Genomic DNA, 23,173 nt, shown 5'->3' with positions numbered 1-23,173 from the left:
AACCATTTCCATTACTCTTAGCTATCAAATATAATCTTGTAGTTTAAATACTTTAAAGTGTGTAAACACCATATGTGGTTTTACCTGTTGGCTGGAGAAGTAAACTCTGTGGCCACTAGCTGCATGCTTTTTATATATGTACAGTATGTTGTCAAGATGACAGTCAGCCTCTGCTCTGATTGGGCCATTTCCCTGGACTCTTTGGCCAGATGCAACAACAATCTCTAAGGAAAGGGCCCTGAATGGCCACCTGGTCCATGTTGATGCCAAAGGTGTGTTGAGAAAGAAAGACATAAGAACTACCCTTTTTTGGGCCGTATCTTCATTATAAAATTTCCCATTAACATGAATTCTGTTTAATTTTTTCATTTTGTTTTACTTCCCATAAAAAAAAACAAAAAAACACTGCCCATCAGTATTAGATAAAAAGCTTCAAACTGGAATGTTTATCGATATGATTCATCTGTATGAGTACAAACCAAACCTACAGCTACAGAACTATTGTCCCACATTTGACGATTCGCTAGTGAAGACTAGACCTGCTCGCTCTGTAGAAGCTGAATCTGTGTTTAGTTGATAATCAAATGTAACGTTTAGGGGGGAAGGGGGAGATCTGGTAGTTCTGTTTTCGGGTGAAATATAAAATAACTAGGGATCGATCAATGTGGATTTTTTTAGGGCCGATACCGATTTTTTTTTTTTCATTAGCCTTAGCCGATGACCGATATGCCGATACAGATTTTCTTGAGCCGATCTTTGGAGCTGATACTGCTTTTGCTCCCTCAATTTACATCATAAAAATGACACTGATAACCGATGACCGAAGTCTCAATTTTAAAAAGGAACATTTATTGAACTGTCTGTAAATCATGGCAAGAAAATAAAAATAAATAATAATAAAAATAAGATCAGCGAAAAAAATTGGCCGATGACGATACATGTAAAAAAGGGAAAAATCTGCCGATAATATCGGCCAGCCGATATATCAGTTGATCACTAAAAATAACTAAACACATTTTTCTGCATAACCGGGTGATATTTTCCCCATGTTGCCCACACTGCCTATCCCATTTGGTGATGTCAGAGTACTTCTTCGGAGGGTACGATCAAAGACTGTCTAGACTGTGTCTCGGCTTAAGTTTCCTACGAATCAAACAGAAGCTACTAACCCTCATACTCACAGTATGTTTTTAGATCCTACAGAACATTAGGTTCAAGTAGGTCAAAACATGAATTACTTGGTACCCGCATGTGAGAATAAATCCTAATTTCTGAAATTATGAATAATACATTTTGTCCCAATTTATTAAAAGTAACCTAATGTTGCTCAGTCGAAGAGAGAGAGGTTAACCGCCGGTTACAATTTTTTATACATGTTAGCAGTTTTATCGATCTATCTGGGGCAGGACACCAAAGCTCAAAAACAATACTCTGCTAATTTGTTTGGAAAAAACACAAACTCAAGGTACTGAATGTACATGAAAACAGCTTAACCATTGAATATAAATATGGCCAGTACCCAGTATGAGTTATTGTTGTATTTAAATCATCTTTGTTACTTGTTATCTGTGCATGTAAACATAGTTCAATATATGATTGATGGGTTGGGACATTTTCTCTTTCCAACAGTGTAGAAAACAGTTTATATTATCTGCCACTATTCCAGCATCTGCAAAAACAGATTGGGCCATGTCAATCAGCACGTAATAAGGGGTCAACCTGATCTCTTTTTCAGAGAGCACTGACTCATGTTGGCGGACTAGAGCTCACTGGAACCTATATTGCATTGAGTTTTTTAGAACTCCCAGCCAACAACTGGGTCTGTAAATGATTCCCAATAACAATCATGCATACCCATTGTCTCTGAAGATGCTTGGTAAATGCTGCATGTGTCTCTTCCATGATCACTCTTTAAACCAAATGCTTTTGAGTTTCTTACAAACAATAATTTTCATCACATGCCCCTTCAGTCACTACCTTCAGTCAATATATTCTACATAATGTTAATCAATTGTAGTTCATGAGTTTGTTGGGCTTTTTTTATTGTTATTTTGACAGCACATCACAAAAGAAATGTGATGTGAAAAAATTTTGACCCATCAGTTAAAAATCTTTTTTTTTTTCATGGCCCCACATCTTCCAGGTGGCTAGACGTTAAACCACTGTCACTCTGCAAACAGTTTTGTGTCTGACATGTCAGACCGAAAGATGCTACCATAAACGATTATTTTAAACGCCTTCCTGAACCAACTGTAGAAGAAGGCGTACACCAATGGGTTGATGGTGGAATTCAGATACCCCAGCCACACAAGTGTGTCGAATAAAGTGGGCGGAACGGAGTAGCCGATGAAGGGGTCGATGATGTTACAGATGAAGAAGGGCGTCCAGAAGGACAGAAACACCCCCATGATGAAGGCCAGTGTTTTGGTGGCTTTCCTCTGGTGCTTGTCCACCTTGGAGGAGCTGGTGTTCTGAAGGCCTATGGTGCGCACTTGTCTCTGAGCCACCATGAAGATCTTCAGGTAGATGCCCAGCATGATGACACCGGGGAGGTAGAAGGATAGAATCGATGACACGGTGCTGGACATCCCGCTCTGAAACAAAATGCACCCTCCATCACATGGCACATTGTTATAGTAGAACTCCTCGATTCCTAATATATTCAGCTCGAGGAAGATCATCCCAAAGCCGACCACAGCTGAGACACACCATGTGACCAGGATCATGATGACTGCCGTGTGAACTGTTATCTTACGGGGGTAGAGAAGAGGGTGGCACACGGCATAATAACGGTCGATGGATATAAAGGACAGGTTCAAGATGGACGCGGTACACAGCAAGACGTCGGAGCTGGTGTATAGCTTGCATAACATATCCCCGAAGAACCAGCAGGTCTCAACGGAGCGAATCATGCCAGGGAACATGACCAGAACCCCGAGCAGGAGGTCTGACATGGCCAGGGAGAGAGTCAGGTAGTTGGTGGGCGTGTGGAGTTGCTTAAAGTGAGCGATGGCCACGATCACCAAGAGGTTCCCCAGCACCGTGAGGACCACCGCAGACCCCAGGCCCAAGTAGAGGATGGCACGGATGGCAACGGGGTAGATCGTCCTCACACACGAGCCATTCCCGTAGCAGAACTCCGGCTCCATCGGCCTGGGAGGACGGGGATGAGGGAGGGAGGGTCGGAGGGAGGCAAGGGAAAGGCGGGGGAGAAACAGGGTTTTAGTAAATGGGGTGAGGGGTTTGTGCACCTGAGGCAAAACATGCATCAGACATTTGAATCGCATGCAGAAACATTGTGTCATAGAGCTGATATACAATTCAGATGATGATAGCACATTTAATAATGTAATACTATGAGAGTTGTGTCATTTCGTCTGCAATCAAAATCAATAGAGGATTTGACAGTTTTGCCAACGTTTACAATGGACAATACATTATAATGTTTCTAAATGTAGGCCTTCACCTAAGCTTGTATAATTTCAAACTCGTGACCCTCTAGTTAAATGAGTCAATCATGTTTATGTGTCACAATGTGGTACAGCAGGATCTCTTCATAGCCCTACCATTCCATGACGCAATCATTAGTAAACGGTCACTTCTTAGTTTACATGTTCGTTCTGTTTCTATTCATAAAGCTCCCATGTACAATCTTTTAAGTAATTTATTAGGAAAAGCTGTCATAGACTGTAATATATAATATTATATTAACGACAACATGCAATTTTCCGGATGTTCACACCCATTATATTTATTTATACATGTTGCTAAATATTCTGCATTCAAAGAGTCAAAACAGTCATGCCACAATCCTTGTGTTGTAATAAACAACATCACATACCACTTAAGAGCTTAGTTAACTATATTTAGGTTGTAGTTGTTAATAATTAAGGATGAGATTTTTTGATCTCTGAATGGAGTATGAAGGAGTAAAGAAAGTATTATAATAATCCTTATTTATGAGCAACTAAACCACTTAAGAGTTGAATGGACTGTATTTCTGTTTTTTATAACTGCTTTGTCTCTGCTTATCCTATCCACTGTCTTTTCAGTCCCTGCATTTTTTATATTACCAGTAATATATATTTTTATCTATCTATTCAAATATACTTCTGAAAAGAAAACTGGGAAAAATAGAGTAAATTATTAATACAAAAATAATTAAAATGGTAAAAAAAAAAAAGCAACATCCACAAATATTTAGTAAAGATAGAAACATTATTTAATAACTCTTTTCATTACTCTTATGTATCAAATCTTTGTGAGAAGTAGTTTAAAGAGTGATACAGCATTATTTGGGGCTTACCTCAGATAGCTGAAGAGGTCAACTCAGTGGATACAAGCGACTGTGCTTCATATATGTTGACATTTCAAGATGACGTCAGAACCAAAACAGTCAGCCACTGCTCTGACTGGGCCATTTCCCTGGACTCTGTGGCCAGATGCAACAACAATCTCTGAGGCAAGGGCTCAAGTTTAAGGGCAAGATGTGTTGAGAAAGAGAGATATAAGGACCACACCTTTTTGCGTGGTATCTTTAGTCTAATAATTCTCCTTTTTATTGAATTTTTGTTTGAATTCGTACCTATCATTTTTTTTTTACCTCACTCAAGGGACCAAATTTCTTGGTTTATTATGCACAATGTCAAAAAAATTACAAGACAATGTCAAAAAAATGATTCTTCATCAGTATAAGATAAAGAGGTTTAAATGGAAATGTAGAGAACAGTACGACATGTTTTCTGATCTCTAATAGCTTTACTCCCAAGTTTAGTTGATTAAAAACAATCTGTACTGACTCTCAGAGCGAGAGATCATTTATACCTCTTGGATAAATGACACCACAATAAAGCACTATTTGTAATTACAATGATGAATGAACCCGATATAATGGGTAAAGCATTTTTAATAAATATGAATTTCCACCAATCAGTTGATAAGCCTTTATTTGATAAGCCTTTGATAAGCCTTTATTTCCATGGCCGCACATGTTCTGGGAGGCCTTAACATAAAACCACTGTCACTCTGAGAACAGTTTTGTGACCGACATAACTAATTCTAACCGAAAGATGCTACCGGAAACGATAATTTTAAACGCTTTTCTGAACCAACTGTAGAAGAAGGCGTATACCAATGGGTTGATGGTGGAATTCAGATACCCCAGCCACCCGAGTGTGTCGAACAAGGTGGGTGGAATGGAGTAGCCGATGTAGGGGTTGATGATGTTAAAGATCCCATGGCATGCTACTTTATGAATGCTTTTATATAGCTGTTAGTAGGGCCCTAATACAGTACTTGAAGACGTTTAAGAAATTCAGCCTTGGTGCAGAATTACAGCCACTACGAGCCAGTCCCACAATGAGCTCTCCACAAACATGCCGTTTTTTTAGAGGCGGGTCAAGGTGGAGGGTGGGGATGTGGCCCTGAGCAGCTTGCGGCCACGGTACCAAGCGCTAGTGTTTACAGTGGATGTATCGCAATGGCGAGGCGTAAACAGCTTTTGGCCGTGTTCTGTAATATTCTAGAACACTCTGCTCCGGCGGGAGTCCTGGAGCTCTATATCGAAATAATATATTATACATGGATATCTATATATCATATCATATATATTATCACGGCCACAATCTGTGTGTGCCTCCAGACGATATTATGAATCTCAAACGACTGCGTCGGGTTCTCCGACGTCTCTGGTTCTTCCACTTCCACATCAATCTGAAGTAGACTGAACCGAGACATGGAGGAGGAAGGGATTGTTGCCGCGATTGTTCACCGTGTTTGTCTCCTGCCACGGTGGTGCCTCGGCAGCGGGCAGCGGGGCTCCGGGAGACAATCGCCGGCAACAATCCCTTTCTCTTATGTCGCGGTTCATGTACTGCAAAGTTCCTTTTCCCCAATTCCTTCTCAACCATGGTTGAGAATAACCCCCACTAAACACACTAAACCCCACGTCTCATTGTGGAAATACCAGAGACGTCAGAGAACCCAACGCAGTCTAGTCTTTTCACCAAAAACCAATCCTTTGTTGTGATGTTACTGTCTATGATGTGAAAGTTTCCCAATAAGGATCATGTATACCCATCGTCTCTCTGAAGATGCTAGGTGAATGCTGCTACTGGGCCTTCCCGTCATCATGCTCCAATAAACCAAATGCTTTGCCAACATGAATGTCTTACAATAAATTATTTTTCATCACACACACACATACACTTTGTCATGCATTATATTCTAACAATTGTAGTTCATTTGTTCTTCATGTTTTCTTATTTTTTGTGTCATATTTATGAGCACAAAACCGCATGGATTAAATATTGTCAGGGAGGTATTTTGTTTATATTAAAATTGTTGTCATCTTTAATATATATATATATATATTTCTAAGAAAATATATCCCAAAATATGTAATCTGGCATGGAATTATTATCATGATGGAAAATGTATGGATGTGTTGTATTGTATTGGGTGTATTATATGGGTTCCTGTTCTTCCATTTTCATTATTTTTCACTTATTTTGTGGCTTGTGGCACATCATAAAAAATACATTTTGCTTAATTTTGTGGCACCACCGCTAAATATACATGTTCTCTTCCACAGTACATACATTTTCAATTACCTTTTTATAGTTGACAATGTGTTCTGACTTTCGGAGCCAGAGATCAAAAATACCACCTAGGTAAATAATATTATCAAAATCAGTTTTTGTCAATTTGAAATTAAAAGTACTTTAAATGATAATAAACAGTTGTATTGGGGAAAACATTTATAATTAATATGAATTACCACATTGCCCTACACTTTACGGAAGGAACATGCAACCACTATTACTCTGCAAACAATTTTGTGTCCGACATGTCAGACCAAAAGATTCTCCCGGAAATGATTATTTGAAATGCCTTCCTGAACCAACTGTAAAAGAAGGCATACACCAATGGGTTAACAGTGGAATTCAGAAACCCCAGCCAAACGAGTGTGTCGAACACGGCGGGCGGTACAGAGTAGCCGATGTAGGGGTCAATGATGTTACAGATGAAAAATGGGGCCCAGAATGACAGAAACACACCCATGATGAAGGCCAGCGTTTTGGTGGCTTTCCTCTGGTGCTTGTCCACCTTGGAGGAGCTGGTGTTCTGTAGGCCTGTGGTGCGCACTTGTCTCTGGGCCACCATGAAGATCTTCAGGTAGATGCCCAGCATGATGACCCCGGGGATGTAGAAGGCGATAATGGACGAGACAGTGATGGAAACCCCGCTCTGTAACAAAATGCACCTTCCTTCACACGCCACATTATAGTACAACTCGTCGATTCCTAATATATTCAGCTTTAGGAAGACCATCCCAAAGCCGACCACAGCTGAGACACACCATGTGACCAGGATCATGATGACTGCTGTGTGAACCGTTATCTTACGGGGGTAGAGCAGAGGGTGGCACACGGCATAATAGCGGTCGATGGATATAAACGTCAGGTTCAAGATGGACGCGGTACACAGCAGGATGTCAGAGCTGGTGAATAGCTTGCAGAACATCTCCCCAAAGTACCAGCAGGTCTCAGTGGTTTGTACCATGCCGGGGAACATGACCAGAACCCCCAGGAGGAGGTCGGTTACGGCCAGGGAGAGGGTCAGGTAGTTGGTGGGCGTGTGGAGTTGATTGAAGTAAGAAATGGCCACGATCACAAAGAGGTTCCCCAGCACCGTGAGGACCACCGCAGACCCCAGGACCAAGTAGAGGGTGACGCGGACAGTGACAGGGTAGACTGTCCTCACACACGAGCCATTCCCGTAGCAGAACTCCGGCTCCATTGGTCTGGGAGGAGGGGAGAGAGAGGAAGGGAGGGAGGGTAGGTTGGGGTAAGGAAGGGTTTTAGTAAATAAGGTCTTGCTTTCCGCAACCTGAAATACATTATTACATCATCACTGATGTTTAAAGACAGTTGATGTTTGGGATTGAGGGCTTTGGGTACTGACATTCAAAGGACCTGAAGAAAAACATACATGAAACATGTGAATCATATGCAGAAACATCATGTGTCATGCACTTATAATCAATGCATGATTTGACAGTTTTGTTAAACGCCAGCCTAATGATTGATCAGGCACATCCTCATTCAGAAATCAAAACAAGTCACGCCACAATCCTTATTCAACAACAATCAACTACTACTTACGACAAAAGGCTTGATAAACAGTTTATCTGTTGTTGGATGTTAAACCATATAATTAGAATTTCTCTGCTAATCCTATCAACTGGCTTTACATCTCTGCATGTCATTTTTTGTTTGTTTGTTTTAGCAGGACATGTATTCAAATATACTTCAGAAAAATAAATGGGATAGAATGGGGTTATTCATAATAAAACAAATTCTAAATGGAAACCCAAAAGGTGTAAGTTTTATTTTTATCAATACAGACCTACCACCTGTCATATTTAAGGTGCATCCACAAATATGACGTGAAGTCACATATTATCCAATAATGATTGAATGACTCTTATGTATTTAAATATATTTGTGTAGATTAAGTAGTTTAAATTGTGATAAAGCATTAGTTTTAGTTTAGTTTAGTTTTTTCTTTGTGCAAGATAAAACAAGATTAAAATAACAAAAAAAGATGCACATAGATATACATAAATGCACGGGTGGGACAAAAGAAACCCCAGAGGGCTTATAAGCATTAGTGGGGCTTACCTCCATCAGCCGATGAGGTAAAAACTCAGTGGCTACTCGCAGGATGGGCTTTATATATATTGTCATTTCAAGATGACGACAGAGTGACCCACTGCTACGAATGTCAGCTGTCCACAGACACTTCCAACTAGGGCTGTCAAGTTCTGGTGTTAAAAAAATAAATAATAATATTGAAGGCTCCGTAGTTTCTGTTTAAATATTCATATGATTTGAAAGACTTTAAGACTTATAAGACAGGAGGTCAAAATACCCTGGTTTTCAGAACCTTGACAACCAACTTAAAGACTGCTAATCATAAAGGTCATTGGTCTGGCAGCATTAGGTTAAAAATCACGACAAAAAAGTATTTGAAGTGTAAAATAAGTAAAAGGATGAGAGCATATCATAGAAAATAAAAAAAAGTTTTGTTTTTCATGTCTGCGAGTCAACTTTCGTGTTAAATGCTCAATAGGCTTTGAATGTGAACATAACAGAATAGGCACCTTAGCATGAATGGCAGTGCCATCCATTGGGACCGATTATATGAACCACATTATTCACAGAATATTGATCACATAAATGTATTTTTGTTGATCTATTACACAACGCTTCCCGGCGCAGCGCTAGCGCCACATAGCGCAGCGCTATGTGGCTCATCTGGTGTGCGGCCTACCTATTTTGAAGCTCCGCCGTAATCGAGTCAGACTTGGACCATAAATGGATGTGAAACCCACTGACTACCCCCAAACAGCATTAATGTGATATTTAGGCTAATAGTTAGGCGTAGACTAGAATGCACTTTGGCCAAGCAAGTGTTTCAATGCATCATGTCAGTTCTATGTGTGGGTTGTCTTATATCAAATCATTTCAAATATATTTTTGAATGTCCTTTCTACCTGTCCCCTCAGTCCTGTCTCTTTCATGTCTATTGGGTTCACCAGCAGCATCAGACTGGACTGCTGCTCTGAGGCTACCAAATATTTTATATAATTGACTATCTATCACGTTTTTTCTGTCTTTTATATTTTACATGGAATATGGTGTCCAGTTTGCCTCTTTAGCATCTGACTGGCTTATCTCTTCTGATGCTACAAAAACATTTTTTTTTTTTGTAGCATCTTTTACTTTGTTACTTTATTGCTTGGGCTAACTTACACAGATCATGCTGGAGTTAACATGTTAATTTTCACAAATGATATTTGTGATTCGTCATATGGCTTAACAAAATGAACTAGAATTAAAACTGTGAGCAGTGATGAATGGGACCTCGCACCCGGCTTGCGGCCGCGTCACGTGCCGTCGTAACATGTGCACTGACCAATTTTTACACAGATTCGATAAATTGCCTAGGAGGAGTTTGTTCAAATACAAGGCGAAAAAGTGAAATTCCATTCAAAATGGCCAACTTTGATGGCACGCCACAGACACGCCCTTCAACGTACAGTCAAAAATTTTAAGGTGTTGGTTGAGCACCATTTTTTGACTGTACTGACCAATTGTGAAGCAGATCCGATAAATTCCCTAGGAGGAGTTTGTTCAAATACAAGGGGAAAAAAGCGAAAATAAGACCACCGAATTCAAAACGGCCAACTTTGACGGCATGCCACGGACACGCCCTTCAACGTACAGTCAAACGTTATAAGGCGTTGGTTAAGCACCATTTTTTGCCTGTACCGACCAATTTTTAAGCAGATCCTATAAATTCCCTAGGAGGAGTTCGTTCAAATACAAGGCGAAAAAGTGAAAATTGATTGAAGATAATGGGCCATAGATGATATGTGCCAAAGGATTTTTGTCAAAGTCCAAAAATGTGGGATCCTTAGGCAATTTACTGTTTTTAACAAAATTCAAAATGGTGGAAAATCTGATGACCCGGAAGTGGTAGGGCACTTGAGCCAAATTTGTTCAGCATGAGGATGTGCATGTGTGACCAAAGTTTTATGAGTGTAGGTCAAACCGGTTACGAGATATGCTTGTGCAAAGTTTGCACTTTTGAACAGTTGGTATAGCGCCAACTTTGGGCCAACCTGAATTTGACGCATAGAATATCAAATTTTTACAGCAGTCCCCACAAATGTGCCAAATAAAAATGAGTTTTCGTATATGTTCAGGGGGGGAAAAATGCAGTCGAAGACGGTGAAAAATAAGGCGAGAATTTTGGTCATACGAAAAACAATAGGGACCTTGCAGTTCCTGCTCGGTCCCTAATAATGATGAATTGGTTTACGCTTGTATGCTCAGATTGGCATTGCAAACATAGCACAAATAGCTAAATGATTTATGTTGCAAATTAATCATTAGATCCACCTCTCTCTACTGGCTGCAACTTGTGTCTGTCCTCTAAAGTAAACAGGTTGTTTATTTTGGCACATTTGGCGGAATCTTCCTCCGGTGCCCTTCTTTTTTTTAAATCTGGCTTTTTTGGCTCCTCCTTGACTTTTCCTGCCCTCCACATTCAACATCACTTGTCGCTTCTGTTCTCTATTTCTCTTGTGTTACCGCTCAAGAAAAGACGCAACAACCAACGTAGGGGTTGATTATGTAACAGAGGAAAAACGGCGTCCAGAAGGACAGAACCGTTGAGTGTAGGTCCATGATGAAAGCCAATGTTTTGGTGGCTTTCCTCTGGTGCTTGTCCACCTTGGAGGAGCTGGTGTTCTGTACTTTGTCTCTGGGCTACCATGAAGATCTTCAGGTAGATCCCCAGCATGATGACCCCGGGGGGGTAGAAAGAGATGATCGCCGAGACAGTGCTGGCGACCACAGTCGTAAACAAAGTGCACCCTCCTTCACACGCCAAGTTGTTAAAGTACAACTCCTCCATTCCTAATATATTCAGTTTGAGGAAGATCATCCCAAAGCCGACCATAGCTGAGACACACCATGTGACCAGGATCATGATGACTGCTGTGTGAACCGTTATCTGACGGGGGTAGAGCAGAGGGTGGCACACAGCATAATAGCGGTCGATGGATATAAAGGACAGGTTCAAGATGGACGCGGTGCACAGCAAGACAGTGGAGCTGTTGTAGAGCTTGCAAAACATCTCCCTGAAGTACCAACTGCTCTCGACGGTGTGAATCATGAAGGGGAACATGACCAGAACCCCCAGGAGGAGGTCGGTTACAGCCAGGGAAAGGGTCAGGTAGTTGGGAGGCGTGTGGAGTTGCTTGAAGTGAGTGATGGCCACGATCACAAAGAGGTTCCCCAGCACCGTGAGGACCACCGCAGACCCGAGGCCCAAGTAGAGGGTGGCGGTGACAGTGTAGACCGTCTTCACACACAAGCCATTCCCGTAGCAGTACGAGATGTAGGAAATGTTTCAAAGGGTGTTGCTGTTGGTCGGCTTAAAACACCACACTTAATTAAGCATAAAAAATAAAAAAAGGAACCACACCAGGAATTTCTGCAAGAAACGGCTGCAAAGCCGAGAGCAGATATGGTTGAAAGAACCTCCAATCCAAAGACAGCAACAAGGCGAACCCAATAACAGAGAAACTTGTTCTGTTTTTTGTCTTGGACAACCTTTTCAGTGGGAGAATATGTGGGATTTCAAACTTTTTGAGCACCTTAAGCCTCGCTACACTTTACCCCGTTGCCAATATATAACGGGAAAGGGAGAGGGGATTGTTGCCAATTCAGTGGTCGGTCCACTGACCATGGTTGCTTACACAGACCACTGGTTTCTACCAATAGGGCCGCGAAAGCTCGTGGTCGTGACCAGTTATTGATTTGTCTGTGTAGTGGTCTTTGTGGTCCTATCCACCTTCTTCCTTCTCTGGGTGTGTTAGCATGGCTATATTCAAAGTTCTGTAGTTTCTGTTTTGATAACATTATTATATTGTTTAATAGACTATAAGACCTATAAAAGGAGGTCAAAACACCCCTGTATTCTTCGAACTTGACCAACTTATGCTAGACTTCAAGTCGTAACTTACTGAACATTTACTATTCTCTAAACTAATGACATGTCACAGAAGTAGGCTTTGAATGTGACCATTTCAGAATTGGCACCTTGGGACCCATTAACAGGGTGAAAGTAGTCAGCCACTGTTCTGACTGGGCCATTTCCCTAGACGATGCAAAATGTTATTGAGGTTATTGTAAGATGCAATAACAATCTCTGAGGAAAGGGCATGATGGCAACTTGGAAAATACAACAGGGAGCGAAGTGTTGAGAAAGAGAGACATAATGACCACAACTTTTTGGCTCAGTGTTTTCATTCCAAAAAGTGATTGTTAAAATAAATTCCAGTTTATATTGATGGTTTTTCTTTCATTATGTTCCTTTGAACATGGAATCTTGGGCAAAGGTTTAACATGTGAGGTTTTCCATGACAGCGGGCCAGTGTGTGTGTCAACAGAAGCCTGGAATATGTGTTGCCACACTGCGGCGAGCTGGGTTTCAAAGTTCCTCAACAGAAAAGCGCTGCAGCCATCCGGCCCCGATGACGACAATTCTGTCAGAGGCTGCAGAATTGTCATCACTGTTATGCCTCACAATTGTCCATGTTTGTGAAAAAGTACACATCAATTGCACGGTGAAAATTATATATATATAAAGTTACTGTTGCACCTTTTTAGTTGATTAAAAACAATCTGTAGTGACTCAGCGAGATAATTTATACCACTTGATAAATTACACCACAATAAAGCACTATTTCAAGTCAAGTCAACTTTATTGTCAAATATGCTATATGCACGACATACAGCACAGATGAAATTTCAATCCTCTCGGACCCACGGTGCAAACAGGCAATAAAAAAATATTTTTTTTACAAGTAGAAAAGATAAGTAAACAATCAACATTTTAACAGACATAAATAATCAATCAACGATCCACAAGACATAAGATATTTGTAATTACAATGATGAATGAACCGATATAATGGGATAAGCCTTTATTTCCATGGCCCCACATCGTCTTGGAAGCCTCAACAATGAACCACTGTCACTCTGCAAACAATTTTGTGTCAGACATGTCAGACCAAAAGATTCTCCCGGAAACGATTATTTGAAATGCCTTCCTGAACCAACTGTAAAAGAAGGCATACACTAATGGGTTAACAGTAGAATTCAGATACCCCAGCCACCCGAGTGTGACGTGCAAGGCGGGCGGTACAGAGTAGCCGATGTAGGGGTCAATGATGTTACAGATGAAGAACGGTGTCCAGAAGGACAGAAACACGCCCATGATGAAGGCCAGCGTTTTGGTGGCTTTCCTCTGGTGCTTGTCCACCTTGGAGGAGCGGGTGTTCTGTAGGCCTGTGGTGCGCACTTGTCTCTGGGCCACCACATAGATCTTCAGGTAGATGCCCAGCATGATGACCCCTGGGATGTAGAAGGAGACAATGGACGAGACAGTGATGGAAACCCCGCTCTGTAACAAAACGCACAATCCTTCACACGCCACATTATAGTACAACTCCTCAATTCCTAATATATTCAGCTTGAGAAAGATCATCCCAAAGCCGACCACAGCTGAGACACACCATGTGACCAGGATCATGATGACTGCTGTGTGAACCGTTATCTTACGGGGGTAGAGGAGAGGGTGGCACACAGCATAATAGCGGTCGATGGATATAAAGGACAGGTTCAAGATGGACGCGGTACACAGCACGATGTAAGAGCTGGTGAATAGCTTGCATAACATCTCCCCAAAGTACCAGCAGGTCTCAATGGATTGTACCATGCCGGGGAACATGACCAGAGCCCCCAGGAGGAAGTCGGACATGGCCAGGGAGAGAGTCAGGTAGTTGGTGGGCGTGTGGAGTTGCTTGAAGTGAGCGATGGCCACGATCACAAAGAGGTTCCCCAGCACCGTGAGGACCACCGCAGACCCCAGGGCCAAGTAGAGGGTGACGCGGACAGTGACAGGGTAGACCGTCCTCACACAAGAGCCATTCCCGTAGCAGAACTCCGGCTCCATTGGTCTGGGAGGAGGGGAGAGAGAGGGAGGGAGGGAGGGAGGGAGGGAAGGTTGGGGTAAGGCAGGGTTTTAGTAAATAAGGTCTTGCTTTCCGCAACCTCAAATACATTCACTGATGTTTAAAGACAGTTGATGTTTGGGATTGAGGGCTTTGGGTACTGACATTCAAAGGACCTGAAGAAAAACATACATGAAACATGTGAATCATATGCAGAAACATCATGTGTCATGCACTTATAATCAATGCATGATTTGACAGTTTTGTTAAACGCCAGCCTAATGATTGATCAGGCACATCCTCATTCAGAAATCAAAACAAGTCACTCCACAATCCTTATTCAACAACTACAACATGACAAACTACTACTTACGACAAAAGGCTTGATAAACAGTTTATCTGTTGTTGGATGTAATAATATAATAATAATATAAAATAATAATTAGAATTTCTCTGCTAATCCTATCAACTGGCTTTACATCTCTGCATGTCATGTTTTGTAATGTTAAATGTTTTAGCAGGACATGTATTCAAATATACTTCAGAAAAATAAATGGGATAGAATGGGGTTATTCATAATAAAACAAATCATTCTAAATGGTAACCCAAAAGGTGTCAGTTTTATTTTTAGCAATACAGACCTACCACCTGTCATATTTAAGGTGCATCCACAAATATGACGTGAAGTCACATATTATCCAATAATGATTGAATGACTCTTATGTATTTAAATATATTTGTGTAGATTAAGTAGTTTAAAGTGTGATAAAACATTAGTGGGGCTTACCTCCGTCAGCTGATAAGGAAAACTCAGTGGCTAGTCGCAGGATGTGCTTTATATATATTGTCATTTCAAGATGACAAGTGACCCACTGCTACGACTGTCAGCTGTCCACAGACACTCCCAACTAGGGCTGTCAAGTTCTGGTCAGTTGATCGATTGGTTGGTCGATATGCACAATATGCACTCTTGCAATCCATTGTTTTCAGGTACAGGAGGGACATATGCAGACCGGTGTGTTTGACTTTTGAGTTCCTGTGTTAAAAAAATAAATAATAATATTGAAGGCTCCGTAGTTTCTGTTTAAATATTCATATGATTTGAAAGACTTTAAGACTTATAAGACAGGAGGTCAAAATACCCTGGTTTTCACAACCTTGAACTCAACCAACTTAAGATAGACTGCTAATCATAAAGGTCGTCGGTCTGGCAGCATTTGGTTAAAAATCACGACAAAAAAGTATTTAAAGTGTAAAATAAGTAAAAGGATGAGAGCATACAGAATAGGCACCTTAGCATGAATGGCAATGCCATCCATTGGGACCGATTATATGAACCACATTATTCACAGAATATTGATCACATAAATGTATTTTTGTTGATCTATTACACAACGCTTCCCAGTGCAGCGCTACGTGGCTCGTCTGGTGTGTGACCCACTTTACTTTGAAGCTCCGCCGTAATCGAGTCAGACTTGGACCATGAATGGATGTGAAACCCACTGACTTCCCCCAAACAGTATTAATGTGATATTTAGGCTAATAGGTAGGCGTAGACTAGAATGCACTGTGGCCAAGCAAGTGTATCTACAGATACACTTACAGATACACAGATTATTATTTTTTTTTTACAGACTTTTTTGGTCAACTGATTGGTCGATGAGTTGGTAGAATATCAGTCAACCATGTTTTTCTGTTTGGTTGACTCCAACCCTACTTCCCAGGCACATGAGCGACAGGGCGGGAGTAACGCATCAGCCGCATATGGAACTCCATGTGGGTGAGGGCATCGCCAGGAGACTCAACGGTGGCTTCTGGTCAGTCTCCGGCACAAAGAGTTTGCTGATGAGAAAGTTGCAGAATCTCTCACAGGCCTAGGTCAGTCCTTAAGGCCTCCTTTTCCACACGTGCGTATCTCTGCTCTGTCTGTGGGAGAGACTATGGCCCCGTCCACACGGGGCGAAAACGATCCATTTTCCTTTGATGCATTTATCTCCGTAAAGACGGACTTGTTGTGAAAACGCATCAACGGACGGGGCCTGTGACACATAGGCTACTGGCTTCCACTGATCCTCCCACTTGTTGAGTAGAACTCCTTCCAGGAAGAGGGGAAGTGGGTAGGAAGAGGCATCCGCTGTAACCCCCCTATTAGGAGCATACATAGCTTACACAGGTGGGCTTCTCAGCGCGCCCTTCAGATTCTGGAAAGCTCTTGCCTGCTCGACACCCCACACACCTCATCGTCGAAAGGAGTTCTCGCAGAGGTATCTCCTCAATTCAATTCAAACAACTTTATTTATCCCGGAGGGCAATTCAATTCAGCAGTCCACAGACACAGCCAACTGCAGGCTGAACTTCCCCAGCTGGTGAACCATGAGGAGGAAACCCCTGAGCTCACTCACATTGGTTGGCTCACCCATCGTCATTATAGCCTCTGTCTTCTTTTGGGTCAGGCCTAAAGCCACTACCGGAGATGACTTTGCCCAAAAAGGTCACCGCTTGCTGTGACGGGTCACATTTGTCAACATTCAGCATGATCCCAGTCTTCTGGATCCTCTCCATTACAGTATGTAGCCGGGTGTCATGCCCCCCCTACGATTCACCACACACCAGAACATCAACCATATGGCAGACGACCCCCTGTAGGCCATCTGTGACCTCTGCCCAACATTCTGTTTTGGAAGTGTTCTGGTGCAGAGGCAATCCCAAAAAGGAGCCTGTGAAAATGGTATCACCCGAAGGGTGTGATGAACATTTTGCTCATATTGCTCAATCTTCAGTCAACTTGAAATGGCACTGGTCTGGGATTGATGTCAATGTTAACCATCCAGGGCTCGCCATCGGCTGTGATGCTGCCCAGGGAACACTCCATCCTCATAGTCCTCTTCTATCTCATGCAAAGTTTTAGATGCTGTGCACATTTGCTTGTAGCGTCCCCTTCTCCCGCATGAGTGGCATTGTACATCACTAGAAGGACAATCATGCTTTGAATGGGATGGGGAGCTGCCGCATTGAGTGTGACTGTGTGTTCTCAGCTTTGCTGTACTGGGTGCTTTGATTATCCTCAGAGCTAGCATTTGGCCCTCTCTTTCGGCCTGGAAAAGTCTTAAGCTCTCTGGTGGCTGTACGCTAAATGTAGCGCTAGCGCCCGACAATGCTACTCTCTGAAACAGATTTGTTATGAACAGATCTGTGGATGATTGTTGCTATTACAGCTCGGCTCAAGGTAAGGAAAATAGAATAAAAATTGGAAAATAATTGGTAAGTTAAAGCATTAAAATGTTAAATGTTTGTAGGGTAGCAGTTGCTGCTATTGACTCCTGGAACCAAGTCCTAGTGACCTCAGGCAGAGCCCTTTAACTCGTTCTGGAGTCCAAATTGAAAGGATAGCAGGGGCCAGCAACATCAGTATCTCAGTATCTAAATCTCTCTTAAAAAGTCAATTTCTTATTTTATTCTATAAAAATATTTATGCATTGTTTTATTATTATTTATTTGGATCATTATTTACATGCATATTTGTATTTTTATAGCTTGTATTTTGTTTGGTTTTATTCATTGTTGAGCACTTTGTAAACTTTGTGCTATAGAAATAAAGGGTTAATAATTATTTAAGTTGAAAGTTCAAAAAAGACACACCAGCTTATTAACTTGTTGTGTTACTCTTGCGTGGGGTTTTCTGATGTAATATTTACAGCAACACAAACACCAATTAAAGGTATGAACAATGTTTGCACAAAGTGGTTCCGGATGTTTCACACCTGTAATGACAGGGAATCATTAAAGAATCCTTCATGCATTCAATACCTAAACATGGGAGCTCATTACCAACAATGGCATCCCAGATGGGACACAATAATAGTACACACAATGGACAGGCAGAGACCAAAGGGAGTAATGTGTTGGGATGACACAATACCAGCAAAGTCAGAGCAAGTCCAATTTATGAAAGTGAGGTAAAAAAAAAACATGTGTACAATGTTTTTCTAAACCCTTCATTATTATAATAGAATAAAACACATTTTCAGGATATTAAAGCCTTGGCTAGTAAAATGGCTCCAAACACTGGACCAGAACAGGCGGGGAAAAAAAGACACTCAATGAAACAACTGATCAACAAAATATACAAAATAATAAAGCTGAAACCAATAAGATATCCGGTAATCCAGACTAAGGTTTACAGTTCAAGGTTAATGAGGGAGACGCGGCATCTAAAGAACAAGACAAGACTGACAATTATACACATGCTTCTAAGGGCAAGCCAATGTAACTGTGACGAAAAGTTGTCCGATGTCCAGCTTTTAACTTTGACAGATTTATTTACGACATGGACTGTCTGGAGTTCTCTGTTCCTGTATTGAAGCGCACAGGCCCATTTACCTTAAAACTCTTGTGCAAAACTAGCTTTATTGTGATGGGCACTCCTTGCTCTTCATCACGGTTGGCTTTCAGTGTGAGGTCTCTTCAATAAGTCAAGTATGAATGCATGTGTGAAGAATAAAGTCTTGTGCATCCTACAGTGTTAAAGAAAGTACTGTGATTAAAAAAAGTCACGTCTTTAGTGTTCATTTGGGCGTGAAAGTAAATAGGGTATGATCATACACCTGTGAGCAGTTGAAGGTAGCAATCAGTTTTAATCTTGTTAGATTTGGGTTTTTTCAGTTTATATTGTAACCGATGCGCAATACCAGTCTGTAAGCCATCTTTGAACTCCTCAACCGTAGCATGATTGTCAAGTTGCAGGAGAAAGACAGGTTCTGGATAGTGTGTTCCAATAGTCAGGTCGATTTCGGGTTCAAGTTTAATTTCATGAGTTTTCTTCTTCGTTAGGGTAGTGGGGGGGTACACCTGTCTTTCCCTGCTTCTATTCATTTCAAGAGTTCAGGCAGTTCTAATCTTGAGTTGAAGAGGGAACCCTTCAGGTCAAGGGAGCCTGTGGAAATGGTATCACCCAAAGGGTGTGATGAACGTTTTCGCTCATTTTGCTCAATCTTCAGTCAACTTGAAATGGCACTGGTCTGGGATTGATGTCAATGTTAACCATCCAGGGCTCGCCATCGGCTGTGACGCTGCCCAGGGAACACTCCATCCTCATAGTCCTCTTCTATCTCATGCAAAGTTTTAGATGCTGTGCACATTTGCTTGTAGCGTCCCCTTCTCCCGTATGAGTGGCATTGTACATCACTAGAAGGACAATCATGCTTTGAATGGGATGGGGAGCTGCCGCATTGAGTGTGACTGTGTGTTCTCAGCTTTGCTGTACTGGGTGCTTTGATTATCCTCAGAGCTAGCATTTGGCCCTCTCTTTCAGCCTGGAAAAGTCTTAAGCTCTCTGGTGGCTGTACGCTAAACGTAGCTCCAGCGCCCGACAATGCTACTCTCTGAAACAGATTTGTTATGAACAGATCTGTGGATGATTGTTGCTATTACAGCTTGGCTCAAGGTAAGGAAAATAGAATAAAAATGGGAAAATAATTGGTAAGTTAAAGCATTAAAATGTTAAATGTTTGTAGGGTAGCAGTTGCTGCTATTGACTCCCGGAACCAAGTCCTAGTGACCTCAGGCAGAGCCCTTTAACTCGTTCTGGAGTCCAAATTGAAAAGGATAGCAAGGGCCAGCAACATCAGTATCTCAGTATCTAAATCTCTCGTAAAAAGTCAATTTCTTATTTTATTCTATAAAAATATTTATGCATTGTTTTATTATTATTTATTTGTATCATTATTTACATGCATATTTGTATTTTTGTAGCTTGTATTTTGTTTGGTTTTATAAGCACTTTGCACTTTAAGCACTTTGTAAACTTTGTTTGTGCTATATAAATAAAGGGTTAATAATTATTTAAGTTGAAAGTTCAAAAAAGACACACCAGCATGTTAACTTGTTGTGTTAATCTTGCGTGGGGTTTTCTGATGTAATATTTACAGCAACACAAACACCAATTAAAGGTGTGAACAATGTTTGCACGCAGTGGTTCCGGATGTTTCACACCTGTAATGACAGGGAATCATTAAAGAATCCTTCATGCATTCAATACCTAAACATGGGAGCTCATTACCAACAATGGCATCCCAGATGGGACACAATAATAGTACACACAATGGACAGGCAGAGACCAAAGGGAGTAATGTGTTGGGATGACACAATACCAGCAAAGTCAGAGCAAGTCCAATTTATGAAAGTGAGGTAAAAAAAAAAAAGAAAGTTTTTCTAAACCCTTCATTATTATAATAAAATAAAACATTTTCAGGAGCCTTGGCTAGTAAAATGGCTCCAAACACTGGACCAGAACAGGCGGGAAAAATTAAAACAAAAAAAAAATGAGGAGAAAAATGAAACACTCAATGAAACAACTGATCAACAAAATATACAAAATAATAAAGCTGAAACTAATAAGATATCCGGTAATCCAGACTAAGGTTTACAGTTCAAGGTTAATGATGGAGACGCGGCATCTAAAGAACAAGACAAGACTGACAATTATACACATGCTTCTAAGGGCAAGCCAATGTAACTGTGACGGAAAGTTGTCCGATGTCCAGCTTTTAACTTTTATTTATTTTCGACATGGACTGTCTGGAGTTCTCTGTTCCTTTATTGAAGCGCGCAGGCCCATTTACTATAAAACTCTTGTGCAAAACTAGCTTTATTGTGATGGGCACTCCTTGCTCTTCATCACGGTTGGCTTTCAGTGTGAGGTCTCTTCAATAAGTCAAGTACGAATGCATGTGTGAAGAATAAAGTCATCCTCATTGTGCATCCTACAGTGTTAAAGAAAGTACTGTGATTAAAAAAAGTCATGTCTTCAGTGTTCATTTGGGCATAAAAGTAAATAGGGTATGATCATACACCTGTGAGCAGTTGAAGGTAGCAATCAGTTTTAATCTTGTTAGATTTGGGTTTTTTCAGTTTATATTGTAACCGATGCGCAATACCAGTCTGTAAGCCATCTTTGAACTCCTCAACCGTAGCATGATTGTCAAGTTGCAGGAGAAAGACAGGTTCTGGATAGTGTGTTCCAATAGTTAGATGTGATGAAGCAAAAAAAAACGCTCTCTTCCCCCAGTAATGCAGTCGTTCGCGATGCCTTTCTCATTCGTCTGTAACTCATGCTCCAATCTTTCATCGATCGATGCGGATGTTGTGGCTGCAACGGAATATATGATGCATCGCTGCAGCAACATTTAAGATGATCGTGATGAGTTCTGCCCATTCTGCCTCCGTTGCTGCAGTCAAACCAAAACACACCTGAGTGACAGGGGCCTGCGAACCTCGACCCTACGTCATATCCCGCCCCTTGCAAGCCAGCCCCCCTAAACCCCCCGTCGATTCTACTGATGTCTGCGCGACAATGTCATGATCTTAGGTCATGATCATATATATGTATGTGTGTGTGTGTTATCGGTTATCGGTATCGGCCTTCAGAAGTGTTTAAATCCAGCATGGTAATTCCTAGTCTTTTTAGGTCATTACAATTATCAATAGTTCAATTGATCAATATGATCAAGTTATATTGTGATATGTCTTATCGCCCAGGCCTATTATATTCCACCATATTCTGTGGCTCAGGGTTGTGCAAGCTAAGGCTACCTGCACCTATGGTGAAATAATCCACAACCCTATTAATTAATGACTCCTTTTGTCGTCATATGAAGACAAAGGAGTCATTCGCAGGAGACTAAGTGGGATCCTTTTTTTTCCTTTTTCCAGGCTAGGTATACGTATCTGTTCACCTTGTTGGATTTGATTTCTCATTTGATGTGTGTATACTTCACATTCTTACCAGGTTCTTAGGACCACATACATACGTACATTCATCCATGTAACTTCTCTAATCTTATCTACCCCTCTATCTACCCGCTTCACAAACATAAAACACGGTCACAGGGGGCCTGTGGAACGGCAGCTCTCCGGAAGACTGAGTTCATCTCTTGCTACGCCTCCTTGCACTGCCATGGCTTCTTGCTCTCACTGAGACTTGGATCACACCAGACAACATGGGCGGCCATTTCCTCAGCCTACTCCTTCACCCACACACCCAGGCCTTCTGGTAGAGGAGGGACATTGGTTTGCTTATTGCCACCTAATGGACATTTTCTCTCTAGCCCTCCCCCAAAACTCCCAAACCTCCCTCTTCCACACACGCTGTCCCTATCCACCGCAACCTCCCCCTTCTTCTCGCACCACCAGACTCAGGGACAGTTTCATCCTACAGGCCAGGCCTGGGCAATAAAACAATAACTTATCGTATCGTGATAGACTTTTGATCAATATAAAACATGTTCAATATATATCGATAAGAGACTGGACCACTGAATCTAGCAGCTGGTTTTGTTACACAAACACGGTTCCATACTTATGTACGCTATTTGAGTGCAAGGTCATATTAAGTGTTAAACAGAACTGTTTAAATCCAGCATGGTAAGTCCTAGTCTTTTAAGGTCATTAAAATAATCAATAGTTATCGATATTGATCAATATGATCAAGTTATATCGTGGCATGTCTTTCAGCCATATCGCCCAGGCCTTCTACAGGCCATAAGACTGCTGAACGCCTGAGCTCACCACTAGTGATGGCAA

At 41.4% G+C, this 23,173-nt stretch overlaps 1 protein-coding gene and 3 pseudogenes across 4 annotated transcripts; all 4 read right to left on the bottom strand.

The window, feature by feature from the left end:
- Window positions 1–2,165: 2,165 nt before the first annotated feature.
- Window positions 2,166–3,149, bottom strand: LOC311342174 (trace amine-associated receptor 1-like; the record flags this gene model as incomplete). Its single annotated transcript, XM_084467000.1, has 1 exon — window positions 2,166–3,149. One exon carries the CDS (start codon window positions 3,147–3,149, stop codon window positions 2,166–2,168), a length of 984 nt encoding a protein of 327 aa, XP_084323126.1.
- Window positions 3,150–6,819: 3,670 nt separating this feature from the next.
- On the bottom strand, window positions 6,820–7,800 carry LOC311342658 (trace amine-associated receptor 1 pseudogene; annotated as a pseudogene). The gene has a single exon. The product of its transcript is annotated as a trace amine-associated receptor 1 pseudogene (transcript).
- A 3,365-nt stretch (window positions 7,801–11,165) lies between these two features.
- On the bottom strand, window positions 11,166–11,979 carry LOC311341632 (trace amine-associated receptor 1 pseudogene; annotated as a pseudogene). The gene has a single exon. The product of its transcript is annotated as a trace amine-associated receptor 1 pseudogene (transcript).
- A 1,635-nt stretch (window positions 11,980–13,614) lies between these two features.
- On the bottom strand, window positions 13,615–14,595 carry LOC311341920 (trace amine-associated receptor 1 pseudogene; annotated as a pseudogene). The gene has a single exon. The product of its transcript is annotated as a trace amine-associated receptor 1 pseudogene (transcript).
- Window positions 14,596–23,173: the final 8,578 nt, after the last annotated feature.

This window comes from Micromesistius poutassou (assembly GCF_964030765.1).
Source record: "Micromesistius poutassou genome assembly, chromosome: 4".
Classification (NCBI taxonomy): domain Eukaryota; kingdom Metazoa; phylum Chordata; class Actinopteri; order Gadiformes; family Gadidae; genus Micromesistius; species Micromesistius poutassou.
This window is presented reverse-complemented; position numbering and strand designations above follow the sequence as displayed.